Source organism: Schistocerca cancellata, chromosome 6 (assembly GCF_023864275.1).
Source record: "Schistocerca cancellata isolate TAMUIC-IGC-003103 chromosome 6, iqSchCanc2.1, whole genome shotgun sequence".
In the NCBI taxonomy this organism is placed as follows: domain Eukaryota; kingdom Metazoa; phylum Arthropoda; class Insecta; order Orthoptera; family Acrididae; genus Schistocerca; species Schistocerca cancellata.
Genome location: NC_064631.1, coordinates 386,837,770 through 386,860,294, shown reverse-complemented (window position 1 = coordinate 386,860,294; position 22,525 = coordinate 386,837,770). Strand labels below are relative to the sequence as shown.

The window sequence follows — 22,525 nt, the reverse complement described above, 5'->3', positions numbered from 1 at the left end:
TGTCGCAACATGATAAACCGCAATCGCAATAGGCTACAAGCCGACCTTTATCAAAGTCGGAAACGTGATGGTATGCATTTCTCCTCCTTACACGAGGCATCACAACAACGTTTCACCAGGCAACGCCGGTCAACTGCTGTTTGTGTATGAGAAATCAGTTGGAAACTTTCCTCATGTCAGCACGTTGTAGGTGTCGCCACTGGTGCCAACCTTGTGTGAATGCTCTGAAAAGCTAATCATTTGCATATCACGGCATCCTCTTCCGGTCAGTTAAATTGTGCATCTGTAGCATGTCATCTTCATGGTGTAGCAATTTTAATGGCCAGTAGTGTACAATGACACCTAAAATCCGTCAGAATCACAGAATAAGACCCATTTCACTATTTCAAAAAAGGTTTATAAAGAGAATGAAGATTTAACCAGAAAGAAAATTTTTACCTGTTTGTTAAATCACTCCCAAATTTGACCTGTACTTTTAGTGTTTCATTTTTTTAAAAATGCACTCCTGCTGAGATTTTTTAGTTCTGTTCATAAATCAAGTTTAATTCTTTTATTGTGATTATGGTTTGTTTACGAAATTGTGTGACTCTTGCCAATAAAGCAAGGAAGTGTGATCCTTGCCAACAAACCAAGGAGGTGATAAGTTTCATCAGTAGTTTGAGCCAATTCCTGGAAGAGCATCTAGCATGGTCAGTAATCAAAATTCCAATGACTCTATCATGTTAAATTTTTGTTTGTGATTTGTTTCTCAAAAATGCAATACCATATGCCATATGCAAATGGAAATAGTCAAAAGTATGCAACTTAACATTATATACATGTCACAAATGTATGCAATAGTTTAAATATCAAATCCTTCTGAACACATTCCTTTAGATGAAGCAAGAATTTAACCAACAAGTTCTGGTTGAACCAACAAGTTCTCATTGTTTTTTCATATGTAGACATACGAATCTGACAGACTTGACTTTCAATATTTCTTTTTCATTGAACTTTATATGCATAGCTTTCTGTTTTAATTGTGTCGTATGAAACAGAAAAAGCTATTTCCTTATGCATTAAGTGGGATTCCATTTGATGTGAAGCAGCTACTGCCTCTCTGAAGAAAGGGCCTTTATATAGTGTACTGTAGTTCACCAATCATAATGACTGTGCTATGTGATGATAAAAATTCAGTACCATGAAAAGTCATCTACAAAGCCAAAGTACAGTAAAGAACTAAGCTTGGAACCATGTGGTACTCCGCAAATCTAGCACATCAATCTGAGGTGACCAAATCTGAAATTTTCACTACTGTCTTCTGTTTTCCATGTGTGAGACATGATTTGAGCCAGATTCCTGTTTTTCCTTGTAAGCCACAATGCTTTATACCCCTTAATAAAATATTACAGTTCATACAGTTGAGAACTTCAAATATACCATAAAATATTCCAACTAATAATAGTCTATTGTTTATGGATTCTAGGATTCGTTTAACGTAAGAACATGGCTTATTTCTTGCTTAGTTGACATCTTCTTTAAGATAGGAACTGCCTTTTATTAAGAATATGGCAATTATTAAGATCCACAATCCCATGTACATTGTTGCTACCACCCATATACAACATCTTTTCAGAAATGACGATTGGTATGTGAAACACATAAATGGCCAAACTGGGATGTACTAGGAAGGTTTTCAGAAGAAACATCCATGTATTAAACATATTCTGAGTCTTATGTTAAAAATTTCTAAAGAACAGAAGGTTTAATGTTTCAGGTAACCTAGGTTGTGAATTCAAAAATTTTATTAACTGAACACCCTTTCTTAATATCAGCACTTTTTCGTCCACGTAACATAACAATTCAAGTTAACTGTTTTCTTAGAAAATAAATTCAGAAGAGGAGGGGAAATGGTGTACATGAGCTGTGACTACTGGGCTATTAAACAAAATAACTTGGCATTAACTGTTTGATTTTTGTTGTTGTTGTACAGAAACACAAAATAAGAAAAGAGATCAGTAATAAATAATTACACATTTAATAAATCTCACAGCAAGGCATCATTTTATAATTCACATAACTAGATGTGGTGAAGAATTGAAGCTGCATTACAACAAATGAAATTGCAAAGTCCTCCACTGTATCATAAAAAAAAAAACGCAACTGTGTACATAAATACTAAACTCTCATAATTACACAAACACAAACTAGTAAATTATTAATAAGTCCCATACTTTATTAGTGACAGATTTTATTCCCTAACAATGAAAGAAGTGATAACAGAATGAAATCTTTAGCAATTAAATTCACTATATTATTCCTAATGATGCCAGACAGCATTGAAATATCAGGAATACTGCATTCTCCCAGGAACATGTTGATAGAATGTCAGGTTCAAGGAAACTACCAAAAACGTGATTGCAAATATCAGTACATCATAAAGTGCTTACCTTATTCGAACACTGCTTTCCCCCAAAACTTACCAAGGTTAGAGCAAAGTCTACAAAGAAGCCATGGATTACTCAAGGAATAGGAGTATCTTGTAAAACAAAAAGAAAACTGTATCTGTCAATCCGAAACATTTCCAATGTTGATGATATAGCACATTATAAGAAATACTGCAAAATATTAAAGACTGTAATACGGATGTCAAAGCAAATATATTACAAGGAAAAGATAGTCATATCAGATAACAAAATAAAGACAATATGGGATATAGTGAAGGAGGAGACTGGTAGAACCAGACATGAAGAGGAACAAATAGCATTAAGAGTAAATGATACATTGGTGACAGATGTGTATAGTGTTGCAGAACTTTTTAACAAACATTTTATAACTGTTACTGAAAAGATGGGGTTGTCAGGTTCGGTAGATGCTGCTATGGATTACCTTAGACCAGACATTTCAAGTAACTTCCATAATATGAATTTGACCCTCACTACCCCAACAGAAATAATGTCCATCATAAAATCTTTAAAATCAAAAACATCTAGTGGGTATGATGAAATATCAACAAAGTTAATTAAAGAATGTGATTCTGAGCTAAGTAACATATTAAGCTATCTGTGTAACCAGTCGTTTATCAGTGGAATATTTCCTGAATGGCTGAAATATGCTGTAGTTAAGCCACTGTTTAAGAAGGGAGATAAAGAAATAGCATCAAATTTCCGTCCAATTTCACTGTTGCCAGCATTCTCAAAAATTTTCGAAAAAGTAATGTACAGTCGTCTTTATAACCATCTTATCTCAAATAACATACTGTCAAAGTCACAGTTTGGATTTCTAAAAGGTTCTGATATTGAGAAGGCTATCTACACTTACAGTGAAAATGTGCTTAATTCATTAGACAAAAAATTGCAGGCAACTGGTATATTTTGTGATCTGTCAAAGGCATTTGACTGTGTAAATCACAATATCCTTTTAAGTAAACTAGAATATTATAGCGTAACAGGAAATGCTGCAAAATGGTTCAAATCTTATATCTCTGGCAGGAAACAAAGGGTGTTATTAGGAAAGAGACATGTATCAAGCTATCAGGCATCATCCAACTGGGAACTAATTACATGTGGGGTCCCACAAGGTTCCATTTTGGGCCCCTTACTTTTTCTTGTGTATATCAATGACCTTTCATCAGTAACATTACCAGATGCCAAGTTTGTTTTGTTTGCCGATGATACAAACATTGCAATAAATAGCAAATCAAGTGTAGTCTTAGAAAGATCAGCCAATAAAATATTTGTGGACATTAATCACTGGTTCCTAGCCAATTCTTTGTCACTAAACTTTGAAAAAACACACTACATGCAGTTCAGAACTTGTAAGGGGTATCCCAAGAGTATATGTCTAACATACGATGACAAGAAGATAGAAGAAGTGGACAGTGTTAAATTCTTGGGATTACAGCTTGATAATAAATTAAACTGAGAGGAGCACACCACAGAACTGCTGAAGCGTCTTAACAAATCTCTGTTTGCAATGTGAATTTTGTCAGACATAGGGGATACAAAAATGAAAAAGCTGGCATACTATGCTTACTTTCATTCCATAATGTCATATGGGATTATTTTTTGGGGTAATTCATCAAGCCAAGCTAAAGTTTTCAGGGCACTAAAACGTGCAGTAAGAATTATATGTGGTGTGAACTCAAGAACATCCTGCAGAAGCCTGTTTAGGGAACTAGGGATACTAACTACAGCTTCCCAATATATTTATTCCTTAATGAAATTTGTCATTAAAAATATATCACTTTTTCAAACCAACAGCTCAATTCATGGCATTAATACTAGAAATAAGAATAATCTTCACAAGGATTTAAAGTCACTTAGTCTTGTACAAAAGGGTGTGCATTATTCAGGAACACACATTTTCAATAACTTGCCAGAAGCCATAAAAAGCTTAACAACCAATGAAATTCAGTTTAAGAGAAGCCTAAAGGATTTATTGGTGGCCAACTCCTTCTACTCCATTGATGAATTTCTTAGTAAAACCAACTGATTTGTATATAAATACAACATAACTTCTGCACAATTTCAGTGCAGTAATGTGTTCACTGAAAATTTGTGTGTGTGTGTGTGTGTGTGTGTGTGTGTGTGTGTGTGTGTGTGTGTAAGTATAATCCAACTTCTGCACCATTTCAGTGCAGTAATGTGTTTATTGTAAATAAGTATTACAGTAGTTGTATTACATGTTTATTACCTTATAAATAAATAAAAAACTTTTTTATTTTAAATTCAGTGCATTAGTATTTGTAAAATGACTCTTAGTGTTCATTAAAAAATGACGATCATTCCACTTGGGACCTGTGGAATGGTACATTAGCTTATTTGTTTTAGTTGTAAATATTTGTCATGTATTGTTGTTTTTCTGACATGTTCCACATCCTGGAGGACCTCCTCACTACGGATCAATTTGAATGAAAGTAAATCTAATCTAATCTAATCACTGAATAATCACATAACAACAAAAACAATCAATTATTGACAAAATAATTTAATTGGATATATAAAAAAATCTACTCAGCAAGTGACAGTAGAGCACACACATAAAAGACAGTTGTAATTGGCAAGCTTTTGGAACCAGTGCCTCCTTCTTCAGGCAGAAGAGTTTACGGGAAAGGTATAGGGGTGAAGGAAAAGGACTGAAGAGGTCTAGAAAAATCAGTAGATTTCAGGAAAGTCACCCAGAGCTTCTCATCCTGTGTGGTAAGTCTCCCCTGACCTGTGATCACGGTTTAGCATGGAGTATGAGGTGAATCTCGTGCTTGGCCATAGAAATCAGACACCAGTATATGTCATCTGCTTTGATGCCTTCTTTGTTACCCAGAGTACAGCACAGTATATTGGAAAGTAACCTGATAGGTGCATTCTGAGGACATAATGAGGGAAGCTCACATTACTGCTTTGTTCACAGACATTAATGAAGATAAATAAACATTCACAGTGTTCATTGAAATATATTAAAGCTAGTTTGAAAATGCTTGGTGGATTATTTACATTGCTGTAGTATCCAACCGATTCTGAACTGAGCCTTGCCTTGACAAGTATTCAAATGGGATATTTGTTCTGTTCCAAGTTAGGAAAAAAACATTTCTTCTAAACTAGATCTTCTATATCAGGGCCTTAAACTGTATGATATGAGATGTTAATCACAAAATCGAAATAAATCTTCCTACACATATTCAGAAAAATTTAGTTTCGTGGTGGGAAGCTATTATGATAACCCTTCTGGAACAAATAAAGGAGCCCATTATCTCTAGGTAGTCATATAATGTTGTTCTCAGTAGCTGCAGAGGGAAGACTTGAAAACGTAATCAAGCATTACCAAACATGTAAACCATAAACAAATGGCTAATTAACAAATATCAGTCTGGTTGTAGAAAATAATATTCCATCCTTTCTTCAAAGCACAGGAGCCACCAAGCCAAACATTTTCAAGTTTTATTAAGCAACTGAAAATAGTTCAAATTTTCTTATGGCAAAGCTGAAGTTGATCATATCACAATGTCTTGACTCCATCCATGTTACTAAATTTCTCATTTTAAGCTGTGGATTTTTTTCTTCAGGAGCATATACCTTTGTTTCAAAGTGCTATGAACCCAATCAAAGCACACACACACACACACACACACACACACACACACACACACACACACACAAGGTCACTGCACCAAACAAGGCCCATTGAAGAAAATACATTGTTTCCCAGCTCAGGATATGTTGTTTCTCAGCTACAGCCCCTGAAAACACTGTTTGAACACCCCAGAGAGATGATGTGAGAGGCCTACAGACAGGAATATTATGAATAGTTTTTAAATCTAATGGAGGGTTTCAGCATACACAGTTGTGGCTGATCAACTGTATGGTAAAATTTTCCCTATCCTGCTGACTGAAGATCAATGGCAAGCTAAAGTACTGGAATTTAACCTAACATTGGACTATGTGTCACAAAAAGTGACAACTTAGCCACAGAGATGAGGGGGGGTGGGGGGTGGGGGGGGGAAGTTTCTCCACTTTCTGTCCTTCAAGGTTAAGAAATAATACAATGTCTTTTTATTGATATTGTTCCTAATTATAGCCTATGATTTAAACGAATGTTTCAATTTTGTGCCTCTTAAAGTAAATGATAGACGTACAGACGCAATTTTTTTACTTCTATGTTTAGATCAAGTATCAAACTATGGAAAATCTAAGACGAAATGTAACAATATTATGAAAAAGATAGTTGCTACACAGTTTATATCAGAAATGCTGAGTCACAGGCACAACAAAAAGACTGTTGGGAAGTGAGCTTTCGGCCAACAAGGCCTTCCTCGAAACTAGACAACATACACACACATACTCATACTCATGCAAACACAACTCGCACACATGACCACAGTCTCTGGCAGCTGAAGCCAGACTGTGAGCAGTAATGCACGATAGGAGAGGCAACAGGGTGGTGGGGGTAAGGAGGAGACTGGGCCAGGGTGAGGAATGGGGAGGGATAGCAGGGTAGGGGCAGGTGATGGATAATGCTGCTTGTGGGAGCATACAGGGACAAGGTGTAGAGGGGCTAGGGCACCTGGGTGCAGCTGGGAGATTAGATGGAGGAAGGGAGGCTTGCAGAAAAGAAGCCAAAGACAGAGATCCATTGGTGGAATGGAGAGCTATGTAATGGTGAAATTGGAACAGGGAAGGGGCTAGGTGGGTAAGAACAATGACTAATGAAGTTTAAAGGCAGGAGGGTTACAGTAATGTAGGATATAATGCATGGAGAGTTCCCACCTGCACAATTCAGATTGGGAAGGAACCAGATGGCACAGGTTGTGAAGTAGTCATTGATATGAACAATGTCGTGTTGGGTGGCATGCTCAGCACTGGGATGGTCAAGCTGTTTCATGGCCACAGTTTGTCGATGGCCATACATGTGGACAGACAGCTTGTTGGTTATCATGCCCACATAGAATACAGCACAGTGGTTGCAGTTTAGTTTGTACGTCACATGAATGGTTTCACAGGTAGGTGATGTTTGTGGCTGGACTTAAATGGTAGGAGGTTATATGGGCCAGGTCTTTCATCTAGTTCTACTACAGGGATATGAGCCATGAGGCAAGGGGTTGGGAGCAAAGGCTATGTAGGAATGGATGAGGATATAATATAAGTTCAGTGAGCGGTGGAAAACCATTGTGGGCAAGGTGTGGAAAGGGTAGTGGGAAGGACATTTCTTATTTCAGGGGACAATGTGAGGTAGTCATAACCCTGGTGGAGAATGTAATTCAGTTGCTCCAGTCCTGGGTGGTACTGAGTCATGAGGGAAATGCTCCTCTATGGCTGGATGGTGGGACTTTAGGAGTTGGTGGGTGACTGGAAATATAAAGCATGGGAGATCTGCTTTTGTACAAGGTTGGGGGGTAATTGCAGTACGTGAAGGCCTCGATGAGATCTTCAGTATATTTTGAGAGGGACTGCTCATCACCATAGATGCAATGGCCATGGTGGTTATGCTGTACGGAAGTGGCTTCTTTGTATTGAATGGGTGGCAGCTACCAAAGAGGAGGTATTGCTGTTGGACAGTAGGTTTGATATGGACAGAGGTATCCATCTTTGAGGTGGAAGTCAACATCTATAAAGGTGGCTTGTTGGGTTACTTAGGACAAGGTGAAGTAAATGGTGGAGAAGGTGTTGAGGACTGGAGGAATGTGGATAGGGTGTCCTCACCCTCAATCCAGATCATGGGGATGTCTTCAATGAGCATGAACCAGGTGAGGGGTTTGAGATTCTGGGTATTCAGCAAGGATTCCCTTAGATAGCCCATGAATAGGTTGGCACAGGATGGGGGTACTGCAGGTGCCCACAGCTGTACCCCACATTTGTTTGTAGGTAATCCCTTAAAAAAAGAAGTAGTTGTGGGTGAGAATATAGCTGGTCATGGTGACTAGGAAGAAAGTTGTTTCTTTGGACTCTGACAGGCATTGGCAAAGGTAGTGTTCAACAGTGTTAAGGACATGGGCATGTTGGATGCTAGTGTAAGGGAGGTGGCATCAATAGTGTGTGCAGGGCACCATATGGTAAAGGGTGAGGAACCGTGGAGAGTTCATGGAGGAAATGGTTGGTATCTTTAATATAGGAGGGTAGGTTGCAGCTAATACCCATTGACTCTCCATGGTTCCACTTCCTTTACCACATGGTCCCCTGCTCATCACTATTGATGCCACCTCCCTTTACACTATCGTCCAAAATGCCCATGGCCTTAATACTTTCCCAATGCCTGACAGATTCCAGATCAACAAGCTCCTTCCTAGTCACAATGACCGACTATATCCTCACCCACAATTACTTCTCCTTTGAAGGCATTACCTACTAACAAATTATGGGTACAGCTATGAGCACCTGCATGATACTTACCCTATTCCAACCTATGGACTATCTAGAGGACTCCTTCCTAAACACTCAGAATCCCAAACCCCTTACCTGGTTCATGTTAACTGATGACATCTTCATTATCTGGATTGAGGGTGAGGACACCCTATCCACATTCCTCCAGAACCTCAACACCTTCTCCATTCACTTCACCTTGTTTTAAGTAACCCAGCAAGACACCTACCTTGATGTTGACCTCCACCACAAAGATGGCTACATCAGTACTTCTGTCCATATCAAACCCAACAACCAACAGTAAAACCTCCATTTTGACAGCTGCCACCCATGCCATACCACGAACATCTATTCATACAGCCTAGACACTCATAACCATCACATCTGTAGTGACAAGCAGTCCCTGTCAAAATATACTAAGGGTCCTCACTGAGGCCTGCGCAGATCATAATTACCCTCCCAACCTTTATAAAAACAGATCTGCCATGCCTTATCTTCCCAGTCACTCACCAACTCCCAAAGTCCCCACCATCTGGCCACAGAGGAGCATTCCCCTCATGACTCAGTACCACCCAGGACTGGAGCAACTGAATTACTTTCTCCACCAGGGTTTCAACTATCTCTTGTTGTGCCGTGAAATAAGAAATGATCTACCCCAATCCTTCCACAGTGGTACTCCACCACCTACCAAACCTACACAATATCCTCATCCATCCCTGCACAACCCCTGCTCCCAATCACTTTCCTCATGGCTCATATCCCTGTAGTATACCTAAATGCAAGACCTGTCCCATACATCCTCTCATCACTCAAGTCCAATCACAAACATTACCTCTCCCATCAAAGGCAGGGCTATCTGTGAAACCAGTCATGCAATTTACAAGCTAGACTGCGACCACTGTGCTGCATTCTACATGGGCATGGCAACCAACAAGCTGTCTGTCCACATGAATGGCCACCGATAAACTGTGACAATGAAACAGCTGGACAATCCCATTGCTGAGCACACTGCCAAACACAACATTCTTCATTTCAATGACTGTTTCACATACTGTGCTTTTTGGATCCTTCCCACCAACACTAGCTTTTCTGAATTGCACAGTTGGAAAATCCCTTTGTAATATATTCGATGTTCCTGTAATCCTCCCGGGCTGAACTTGCATTAGTCACTGTCTGTACCCATCTCACCCCTTCTGTGTTCCCATTCTAGCACAACACAGCCCTCCATTCCACCAATGCACCCTCAGTCTTCTTACTTCTCTCCTTTTCAGCAACCCCACCTCTCCCTCTCTCTCAGTCTAACCTCCTAACTGCACCTAGCTGCCCTATGCCCCCCCCCCCCACCTCTTCCCTGTATGGTGCCACTTCATTAGTCACTGTCCTTACCCATCTAGCCCTTTGCCTATTCCCTTTCCAGCACTACAAAACCCTCCATTCCACCAACACATCTGCAGTCTTTTTACTTCTCACTTTTCTGAAACCTCCCCCCCCCCCTCCACCCCTCCCTCCATCTAACCACCCAACTGCACACAGCTGCCCTATCCCCTCTGCACCTCATCCCAGTATGCTCCCACAAGCACCACTTTACCACTTTCCATTCCCTACTTCAATCCTGCTATCCCTTCACCTCCCCAGCCCAGCTTCCTCCATACCTGCACCACCCAATTGCCTCTCTCCCGTCATGTGCTGCTGCTTGCAGTCTGGCTTCAGCTGCCAGAGACTGTGGTCATGTGTGTAGAAGTTGCGTTTGCGTGTGTGTGTGTGTGTGTGTGTGTGTGTGTGTGTGTGTGTGTGTGAGTGAACTTGACTACATATTGCAATAAATTCACTGTAGTTAAATGGACTAATGAGAATAAATCCAGTGAAGATGAAAGAATATCAAATTGCTTTCTGAAAACTGGTGTGAAAATATAGGTGGAAATGTCAGTGGCAATAAAAGTTTGTGTCATTTTGGAAGTGTGTTCAGTTAGCCTATGGGTTAAGGCAACTGCTTGAAAAAGCAGTTAATTGTGTGTAATACCATTAAGTTTTGCTTTGGGGGTTTAATAGATATTTCATTTTATTAAAACATATTCGCCTTTTACATACATGCTTAGAATTTGAGTTTACCTTGACTTACTGGTTATTTCTGCAGTTTTTGGCCCAAGTGCATCTGGTGAGAAATTAAAAATTACCAGAAAACTTACAAAATTCATGATTTCATTAGATACTCATTTCTTGCTGAGCTGACAGAGTAGTAGGATCAGAAATAAAGACAAATAATTCAGCTTATCATGATGGTAAAAGTGATATAGTTTACCATATAATCACATTTGCCAAACATAACTTTATCATCTATTTTAGTTGAAATACAAGTAATAATTGTATTAGTTTAGTATAAGTGTTCATAATATGAAGTGAGCAAGTCGTGTTTTGCACAGAAATCTCTTGCATCTCGAGTCAGCAGACACTGCCTGTCTCTGTGGCAGTCGCATCCAGTGGGCATCGACGCACCAAGTCACCTCCAAGTCATGTCCACAACAGTTCCAGTGCAGTAGGATTCAGCAGGTCACGCAGCTGTTCCATGGGTGCTGATCAGGACTCAGACAGCAGTGGAGGTCCTGGCAGCCCAAGACGGAATGAGTCCAAACCCGTTCAATATCGCATACCAGCTTCCAACAGCAGAACATCTAAAGTACCACATCATGGTTAGAAGCCTCCTATTGGAATTATTTAATAAACAAAGAGAAGGAAAGAACGAATTTAATTGATTATTTAAAAGTTTTCAATTTCATATGAAAGTTTACATATGTATATAATTTGTACATAAAGTTACTCACTTCCTCATTTTATAAAAATACTCTATCAGACAGCATGATCAGCACTCTAAAATGTTTGCTTCAGTGTTATATCAGAAAGTGTTATCACTGAGGAAGTCCAGAATTTAGAATGGCAGACAAAATTACTGCTTGCTGTAGGGGTGATTGCTTGTCGTAAATGAAGATAAAAACAAGATAATGCACATCAATTCCAGTAACACTTTTGATTAAATATTTGGGTCTATTGTTATATATTGAATGGAACAGGACAAACACATGAAACTAATTGTGTGAGGATAATGGAAGACCTTGCTTTATAGGGGGGTTACAAGGCTCAGAGTTCATTTTTGAGTACATGCTTGGCAAACATGAGGCCGAGGCCTTTTGGTACTACTCTCTGTTTGGTGCCACAACTGTAACCTCTGGCAATTCATTGTACTCCCTCCCCTATGGGGTCAAGCACTAGAACAGATCCATAACTCTTACCTGTTGTAAGAGGCGAGAGTTTTTGTCAACAACTCTGCTATTATCAAGACAATGCTTAGTATTAGCTCCTCTCACTAACACCCTGAACTACTTCTGGTACTTGTGTTTCCATTTTTAATTTTGCCCTTCACTTTCATATTTTCTCCAGAAATGTGGGCCATTTAGGGTAAGACACCTTGTGTTTACTCTATCCACTGTATGTGGAGGTCCTGTGCACTTCTCATTCGAGTGGATTTATGTTAGCATATGAAAGCCGGCAGAGTAGCTTATCAGTCATGGAGAGAGTGGTGGAGGAGAGGGAGATCATTATGGACCTTCACAGTCATAACCCTATAACCACAAAGAGATCACAATGCTAATGCCTGAGCTGCAAACTCCACTTGTACACCAAGAAGTATGTGCCATTCTATTACGTGGCACAGACTCAGGGCAATGGGCTATTATGCCAGAAAGCCTTGGTGTGTCGGGTAACAGCAAACAGGAGCCTCCTATCTTAATGAAAGCAACAGAATGGATCATCTTCAATGAAACAGATCTAACTCACCTGTACCAGTGACTGTGCCAACATTCTTGTCTCATCAGAAAGGAAAAAGGGGTTCAATACAGACATTAATATCTAAGAACAGTTCCTATCTTTGGTCTCACCCTCTGTTATGAGCCAATGAAGAAGAAATGAAGACAGACAATTCACTTCAGTCTTGATATGCTCCAGAACTGATGGAGAATCTTTTGCTACAATGAAGCCACTGTTTTCTGTTGAAAATATTGAAGACAAATTCAGAGAAGTCACTGCAATAAAGAAAATCAAAAACTGATCTCTGTTGATCAAAACTTTGAGTTCTAACTAGTTACAGGCACTGCAGGCCAGTGGAGATATAATAGTCACCATCACTCCTCATAGTAAACTCAAGGTCTCTTAATATTGCTAACAACTGAAGAACAACATGCTACAGCACAGAATGCATTTTTTGTCACATTTAGAGAGGACTTAATGATAACTGTGTAGACACTAGTCCATTTATACTAGCTTCTGATGAATACGTTTTACCAAAGAGGGTTAATTTTACAATTTATAAGCATGCCTTCAAACACCCTATGCGGCAGAAAATCACATTCAGTAGAGGTCAGTCAATAGAGCAATTAATAGCTGAACTAAAACTCTTGTCTGCTCAGCACCAGAGCTCCAACATGCTTTATGATACTCTGTAACAGATATTACAATTTGCCACCCACAGCATCTCCCCCTTTATCCAGTAGAACTTCCACAGTAATTTCTGTGTAAGGAAACTTTTTAAGCCAGTCAACAAAAGAGAATTAAAGAAGTTGTACTAGATGCTGTGACAGAATTATATACACTGCAGAAGCAAAAGTCTGCTTTTCACCTTGTGTTCAAAAGACTACACCTGAGTATACCACTGGCTGTAATTTTATCAACGCACAAGCCACCTATCACTCGACTCATTTACTATGAGAACAATGCACAGACATCTAGCTACCTGTCCCTTGAAAGGTGCTGCCTTCTGTTATCAATTTATGGTATTATTCAAAGAAACATTAGCAAACATAACGTTTGACATCACGAATGGCTAAGCCAGTATTTGACTGCGCTGACATAATTTCATGTCTGTACTCATTAGATTTTGCAGCTTATGAATTCTGATACAAATACATCATGTTTGTTTAGTGAACAAGAAATTTTGGAAGCTCAAGAGGAAGAAATTGCTCAGTAACTCATCATGCACCTCTATTTTGAAAGGATAATTACACTTTCTGTCATAATTATTTTCAAATTTGTAACCTATCAAAAAACTGAAGTAAATATCACAAATGACTCTTGAAGCTTGGTCCTTTTTTAGTATGTATTAATGCTGAAGATATATCAATCACATACGTGCCTGTAACACTATAAATAATGACACAAATTGCCGCTCTTCTTGGCCCTGACATTCCTCTAAGTGGCCAGTGTTCAAAGTGTTAAGGATGATCAAGGGGATGACTAAGGCACAAGGTACTTCTCTCCACACTTCACAAAAGAAGCAATCATATTAAGCTGACTATACAGGGTGTTACAAAAAGGTATGGCCAAACTTTCAGGAAACATTCTTCACACACAAATAAAGAAAAGATGTTATGTGGACATGAGTCCGGAAATGCTTAATATCCATGTTAGAGCTCATTTTAGTTTCGTCATTATGTACTGTACTTCCTCGATTCACCACCAGTTGGCCCAATTGAAGGAAGGTAATGTTGACTTTGGTGCTTGTGTTGACATGCGACTCATTGCTCTACAGTACTAGCATCAAGCACATCAGTACGTAGCACCAACAGGTTAGTGTTCATCACGAACGTGGTTTTGCAGTCAGTGCAATGCTCACAAATGCGGAGTTGGCAGATGCCCATTTGGTGCATAGATTAGCATGGGGCAATAGCCGTGGTGCGGTACGTTTGTATTGAGACAGATTTCCAGAATGAAGGTGTACCAACAGGAAGACGTTCGAAGCAATTGATCAGCGTCTTAGGGAGCACGGAACATTCCAAGCTATGACTCGCGACTGGGGAAGACCTAGAATGACAAGGACACATGCAATGGATGAGGCAATTCTTTGTGCAGTTGACGATAACCCTAATGTCAGAGTCAGGGAAGTTGCTGCTGTACCAGGTAACGTTGACCACGTCACTGTATGGGGAGTGCTACGGGAGAACCAGTTGTTTCCGTACCATGTACAGCGTGTGCAGGCACTATCAGCAGCTGATTGGCCTCCACGGGTACACTTCTGCAAATGGTTCATCCAACAATGTGTCAATCCTCATTTCAGTGCAAATGTTCTCTTTACAGATGAGGCTTCATTCCAACATGATCAAATTGTATATTTTCACAATCAACATGTGTGGGCTGACGAGAATCCGCACGCAATTGTGCAATCACGTCATCAATACTGATTTTCTGTGAACGTTTGGGCAGGCATTGTTGGTGATGTCTTGATTGGGCCCCATGTTCTTCCACCTACTCTCAATGGAGCATGTTATCATGATTTCATACGGGATACTCTACCTGTGCTGCTAGAACATCTGCCTTTACAAGTACAACACAATATGTGGTTCATGCACGATGAAGCTCCTGCACATTTCAGACGAAGTGTTCGTACACATCTCCACAACAGATTTGGTGACCAATGGATTGGTAGAGGCGGACCAATTCCATGGCCTCCACGCTCTCCTGACCTCAACCCTCTTGACTTTCATTTGTGGGGGCATTTGAAAGCTCTTGTCTACGCAACCCTGGTACCAAATGTAGAGACTCTTCGTGCTCGTATTGTGGATGGCTGTGATACAATACGCCATTCTACAGGGCTGCATCAGCGCATCAGGGATTCCATGCGATGGAGGATGGATGCATGTATCCTCGCTAACGGAGGACATTTTGAACATTTCCTGTAACAAAGTGTTTGAAGTCACACTGGTACATTCTGTTGCTGTGTGTTTCCATTCCATGATTAATGTGATTTGAAGAGAAGTAATAAAATGAGCTCTAACATGGAAAGTAAGCATTTCTGGACACATGTCCACATAACATATTTTCTTTCTTTGTGTGTGAGGAATGTTTCCTGCAAGTTTGGCCATACATTTTTATAACATCCTGTATAACAGGCACACTAGAATGAACCGTGAGTTCCTCTTACACTAAGAGGGTCTTCCTAACTACAGCTGTAGTAACATTTTAATGACAGCTCATATTCACACCAAGTTTGTCCCTTTGGCTAATGTAAGACCAGCTGTTAACCAAAACAGACAATGGAACAGTAGTTAAACAAGTCATAATTTCATGAGAAAAAGTGGTTATTGTCATAAAATTTTATGTCTTTCACACTTCTGTGTTGATTCCAGTGATGAATGTAGAGGGGGCATTCGTGTAATATATGCAATGGGGGTGGAAAGGGGGCTGAGAGCTTCCAGTTGCATTCTGCATCTGTCATATACTACAAATATCATTTTTTAACCCCTGAACCTAAAATTTTGAGTTATCTCATTTTTATTATTTTGACAGAAGCTTAAAATCCTGAATATACTCGGGCAAATTAAGAACAGACATTTGAAAAAAATAAAACCTCACTTATATCCATTTTATCACTGTCTTGTCTTTTAGTTCTCCCTGTTCTGGTACTAGTTTTAGTTGCCTGGGGTTTTATTTCTGTTTAAACTGTCTCTCTCATTTAAAATACTGCCTTGCAAATTGTAGCCACAACGACAAGGTTAAAGACCCTGGGGTAGACCGTTCTTGTCTATTTGATTCATATCATGTTGCCTGAACTTCCTGAGGAAGTGTCCAACAACAAAGCTCTTTGGATCCTTTAAACTCATCACCATTCTCACTGTCACACTTTTTAGAAGGATTCTGGGGTGTGCACCAGACCTGCAAGTAAATCATGTATAAAATACTGTTGAGTACTGACTGCATGTTTGTCAACTTTTATATGTTAAGATGCAGGAAGACAGTGCAAGAGTTCATAAACATAATGCTAGAGTTATAATCAGCCAGCTCATTCAGAACTATCATAAAATGGGGTGAACAGTAACAAATTTGAACTTTGGTTGAAAAATTTACTTATTGTCTGTCAAGTTTAAACAAAAAAATACTACCAAAAACTGTATTGCTCTTAACAGCTTATGATATTATCAAATTATTTTCTTTCAATAAATTAAAAAAAAATGAAACATGGTCTTTCTAATCACCCTGCAGCTAGGTGTTAATAGAAACAGTGTTATAAAACTATCATTAATTCTTTTAAAAGCAAAGACAGGTTGATAAAAGCTATGAAATATATTTTTTTTTCTATTATAAAATAAACAGATAAACATTTACTTCAAAAGATAATGGTTTGTTGTTGTTGTGGTCTTCAGTCCTGAGACTGGTTTTATCCAGCTCTCTATGCTACTCTATCCTGTGCAAGCTTCTTCATCTCCCAGTACCTACTGCAGCCTACATCCTTCTGAATCTACTTAGTGTATTCATCTCTAGGTCTCCCTCTACGATTTTTACCCTCCACACTGCCCTCTAATACTAAATTGGTGATCCCTTGATGCCTCAGAACATGTCCTACCAACCGATCCCTTCATCTAGTCAATTTGTGCCACAAACTCCTCTTCTCACCAATTCTATTCAATACCTCCTCATTAGTTATGTGATCTACCCATCTAATCTTCAGCATTCTTCTATAGCACCACATTTTGAAAGCTTATATTCTCTTCTTGTCCAAACTATTTATTGTCCATTTTTCACTTCCATACAAATACTTTAAGAAACGACTTCCTGACACTTAAATCTATACTCAATGTTAACAAATTTCTCTTCTTCAGAAACGCTTTCCTTGCCATTGCCAATCTACATTTTATATCCTATCTACTTCGACCATCATCAGTTATTTTGCTCCCCAAACAGCAAAATTCCTTTACTACTTTAAGTGTCTCATTTCCTAATCTAATTCCATTAGCATCACCTGACTAAATTCGACTACTTTCCATTATGCTCGTTTTGCTTTTGTTGATGTTCATCTTATACCCTCCTTTCAAGACACTGTCCATTCCATTCAACTGCTCTTCCAAGTCCTTTGCTGTCTCTGACAGAATTACAATGTCACTGGCAGACCTCAAATTTTTTATTTCTTCTCCGTGGATTTTAATACCTACTCTGAATTTTTCTTTTGTTTCCTTTACTGCTTGCTCAATATACAGATTGAATAACATTGGGGAGAAGCTACAACCCTGACTCACTCCCTTCCCAACTACTGCTTCATTTTCATTCCCCTTGACTCTTATAACTGTCATCTGGTTTCTGTATTTTACCCCTGCCACCTTCGGAATGTGAAAGAGATTATTCCAGTCAACATTGTCAAAAGCTTTCTTTAAGTCTACAAATGCTAGGAACATAGGTTTGCCTTTCCTTAATCTATTTTCTAAGATAAGTCGTAGGGTAAGTATTGCCTCACGTGTTACAACATCTCTACGGAATCCAAACTGATCTTCCCCGAGGTCAGCTTCTACTACCAGTTTTTCCATTCATCTGTAAAGAATTCGTGTTAGTATTTTGCAACCGTGGCTTATTAAACTGATAGTTCGGTAATTTTGACATCTGTCAACACCTGCTTTCTTTTGCATTGGAATTATTATATTCTTCTTAAAGTCTGAGGGTATTTCACCTGTCTCATACATTTTGCTCACCAGATGGTAGAGTTTTGTCAGGACTGGCTCTCCCAAGGCTATCAGTAACTCTAATGGGATGTTGTCTACTCCCGGGGCCTTGTTTCAACTCAGGAGTTTCAGTGCTCTGTCAAACTCTTCATTCAGTATCATATCTCCCATTTCATCTTCATCTACATCCTCTTCCATTTCCATAATATTGCCCTGAAGTACATCGCCCTTGTATAGACCCTCTATATACTCCTTCCACCTTTCTGCTTTCCCTTCTTTGTTTAGAACTGGATTTCGATCAAAGCTCTTGATATTCATGCAAGTGGTTCTCTTTTCTCCAAAGGTCTCTTTAATTTTCTGGTAGGCAGTATCTATCTTATCCCTAGTGAGATAAGCCTCTACATCCTTACATTTGTCCTCTAGCCATGACTGCTTAGCCATTTTGCACTTCCTGTCGATCTCATTTTTGAGACGTTTGTATTCCTTTTTGCCTGCTTCATTTACTGCATTTTTATATTTTCTTCTTTCATCAATTAAATTCAATATTTCTTTTGTCACCCCAAAGATTTCTACTAGCCCTCGTCTTTTTACCTACTTGATCCTCTGCTGCCTTCACTACTTCATCTCTCAGAGCTACCCATTCTTCTTCTACTGTATTTATTTCTTGTCAATTGTTCCCTTGTGCTCTCCCTGAAACTCTGTACAACTTCTGGTTTAGTCAGTTTATCCAGGTCCCATCTCCTTACATTCCCACCTTTTTTGCAGTTTCTTCAGTTTTAATCTACAGTTCAGAAGCAAAAGATTGTGGTCAGAGTCCACATCTGCCCCTGGAAATGTCTTACAATTTATAACCTGGTTTCTAAATCTCTGTCTTACCATTATATAATCTATCTGAAACCTGTCAGTATCTCCAGGCTTCTTCCATGTATACAATCTTCTTTTATGATTCTTGAACCAAGTGTTAGCTATGATTAAGTTATGCTGTGTGCAAAATTCTACCAGGCGGATTCCTCTTTCATTTCCTCCCCCCAATCCATATTCACCTACTATGTTTCCTTTTCTTCCTTTTTCTACTATTGAATTCTAGTCACCCATGACTTTTAAATTTCACATCCCTTCACTATCTGAATAATCATACATTTCATCAATTTCTTTGTCATCTGCAAAGCTAGTTTGCATATAAACTTGTACTACTGTAGTAGGCATGGGCTTCATGTCTATCGTGGCCACAATAATGCGTTCACTATGCTGTTTGTAGTAGCTTACCCGCACTCCTATTTTTTTTTATTCATTATTAAACCTGATTATCCAAAAGGTACCTGGATTCAGTTAAGAATGATTTTGAAGTAATAGGTTTAACATCAGAAGAGGCACCAATGTTAGCACTGAACAGGGGATCATGGAGGAACTGTATAAGGGGGGCTATGCTCCAGACTGAATGCTGAAAGACATAATCAGTCTTAAATGATGATTATTATTATTATTATTATTATTAAACCTACTCCTGCATTACCCCTATTTGATTTTGTATTTATAAACCTGTGTTCACCTGACCAAAAGTCTTGTTCCTCTTGCCACTGAACTTCGCTAATTCCCACTATATCTAACTTTAAACTATCCATTTCCCTTTTTAAATTTTCTAACCTACCTGCCCGATTAAGGGAACTGACATTCCACGCTCCGATCCATAGAATACCAGTTTTCTTTCTCCTGATAACAATGTCCTCTTGAGTAGTCCCCACCCAGAGATCCGAATCGAGGACTATTTTACCTCTGGAATATTTTACCCAAGAGGACATGGCATTTAACCATACAGTAAAGCTGCATGCCCTCGGGAAAAATTATGGCTGTAGTTTCCCCTTGTTTTCAGCCATTCGCAGCACCAGCACAGTAAGGTCATTTTGGTTCGTGTTATAAGGGCAGATCAGTCAATCATCCAGACTGTTGCCCCTACAACTACTGAAAAGGCTGCTGCCCCTCTTCAGGGACCACACTTTTGTCTGGCCTCTCAACAGATACCCCTCCGTTGTGGTTGCACCTACGGTATGGCTATCTGTATCGCTGAGGCACGCAAACCTCCCCACCAACGGACCAATTTTAATAATTTTAATAATGGTTTATTAATTTTAAAAGTAAGTAAAATGTACAAAAATGTTTGTGTCACATAGCTAATCTTTCGCACTTAAGGTGAACAAACAGAGCACAGCTGTTTACCATGAGCCTGGTCCTGTATTATTAATAAATTGTTAAATCAGACAGATCATCCTCAAAACATAGCATGTCTTGGAAACGAGCACTTGAACTGAGAACCGGCAATGACAATTTTAGGACGAAATCGTTTCTTGAGACAAAAGATTCTTCTTCAGTCATTGTGAACTTTTTGGTTTGAGGAACTCTTTTTTAAAAATGTTCCAGCAAAACCATGGTCAATAAGGTAATTAACTTTGCAAACATAACATCAAAAAGATGATGTTTTCCATATACTTTGACCACCATATAGTCACCTTGGTCTATGGAGATACCAGTATTTTCATCTTGATCTGAAGAATCTGAAGAGGACAAAATCAAGTCTTCATCACTGTCCTGCACTGAGTATACATCTTCATCCTCTGATGATGAATCAAGACGTTTTCTGTTTTTCTCAGTCCCCCCCCCCCCCCCCCCCCCCCACTCCTCATTGTCTTGGCTTGTTTCAATGTACAAGGGCTTGGATCACTTTAATGTGAAGAATTGGGGGTTATATCCCCCCCCATCCATGTCCTCAAAGTCATCAACACTAACACTTCTGCCAGGTTGGATATTAACTTTTGTCCTTTGTTGAGGAGTCTGGTCTTGTCTAAGACTCTGGAAGAGTTCTTTAAAACTGTTGTCAACAGCATTGGTGGATTCTTCAAGATTGTTCTTATCCTGGTTTTCACTTACGTGTATACTGGTACCAGTACCTGGGAGCATTGACAACACTTCATTGCAGTCTAGAGGCACAATCCCACGTTTCCTAAAACCTGCAATAACTTGTTTTTTTCCTTCAAGGAATCACACAACTTTTTCAAAAGCAGAGGAAATTTATCCTTAGGAACTGTTGCTTCATTTCTTCCTGGACCTTTCTTCCATTCTTCTAATATTTGGTGCCAAGTAGTTTTAAGAAGCCGAAAAAATCCCACATCCAGTGGTTGTGTCAGGTGTGTTGAATTTGCTGGTAGGAATATAAATCTTATGTTGTTGTCCTGACACAGCTTAACTGATTCTATGGACTAATGTGAAGATAAGTTGTCTCCAATGAGAAATTTCTTACCTTCCTGCTTTTTCAGGTATGGGACAGTAACTACGATGACCCACTCGTTGAAGCAGAACAAACTGAACCAGCCAGATTTTGTCCAATTGTATCTTGCATATTTTGGCCCACCTTCGGTCCAGCTTCAATATAAATGCAAAGCCTTATACATGACATAAGGGGGTTGTTTAGTGAGATCTGCATATGCCTTGAGAAGTTCATGACCCTTTCGAGATATTTAGCTCCCCTCCATGTGACTACCTTTCATTTTCCTGGATCATCTGTAAGGTTTGTCTCATCATAATTTGTTATATTAGACAGCGGCACATTCTCCAATTCCTTTGACAGTTCATCAAAGTAACTTGATAGTTTCTGGTGTAACACCAGCTCTGGAGCATTTTATGTTTTGGCACATTTGCACTGCCAACTGATCTTTGTGTCGCCTCATAAATGATTCCACAAAATCATGACCAGGGAGATTATTCATAAGCCTTGTCACTGCCTCCCCCCTTCTGTCCAGAGAATCCTATACTAGAAGTCTTAAGATTTTAAAGTCAAAGTTCACTGCTTATTTTCAATCTATCTACAAACAGCTTCTCTTCTTCAAAAGATAAGGCAGTTTGTCCACTCTGAGGTTTAATGTTGGTGTCTCTTCTTAGGTGTCTGTATAGTATGCTAAAATGAATCCCATGTTTTTCAGCTGCTTTCCGCAAGCTAACCCCTGATTTGATGTCAGAGAAGGCATTGTTTATACCATTAGGTCTGTGTTTTCTGTAACCACCTCCTATGATGAGTTTGTATTTCTGTGGCATATTTAAACAGCAACTCTGAAACAAGGAAGCTATGTTAGTTGTGCATGTAAGATAACTGGAGAATTATATAGTATTAATATGGCATACTAACAGATTTTTTAAAGGTTTTGTTATTGTAGGGTGAATAGAAACACCAGAATT

At 39.1% G+C, this 22,525-nt stretch overlaps 1 protein-coding gene across 1 annotated transcript in view; it reads left to right on the top strand.

Moving 5' to 3' along the window:
• Positions 1-22,525, top strand: part of LOC126088343 (Down syndrome cell adhesion molecule-like protein Dscam2) — an 802,978-nt gene that overhangs the window by 725,670 nt on the left and 54,783 nt on the right. Inside the window, exon 29 of the mRNA XM_049906478.1 lies at positions 11,252-11,518. Within this exon, the coding sequence (XP_049762435.1) occupies positions 11,252-11,518 (267 nt within the window). The remainder of the gene's footprint in view (positions 1-11,251; positions 11,519-22,525) is intronic.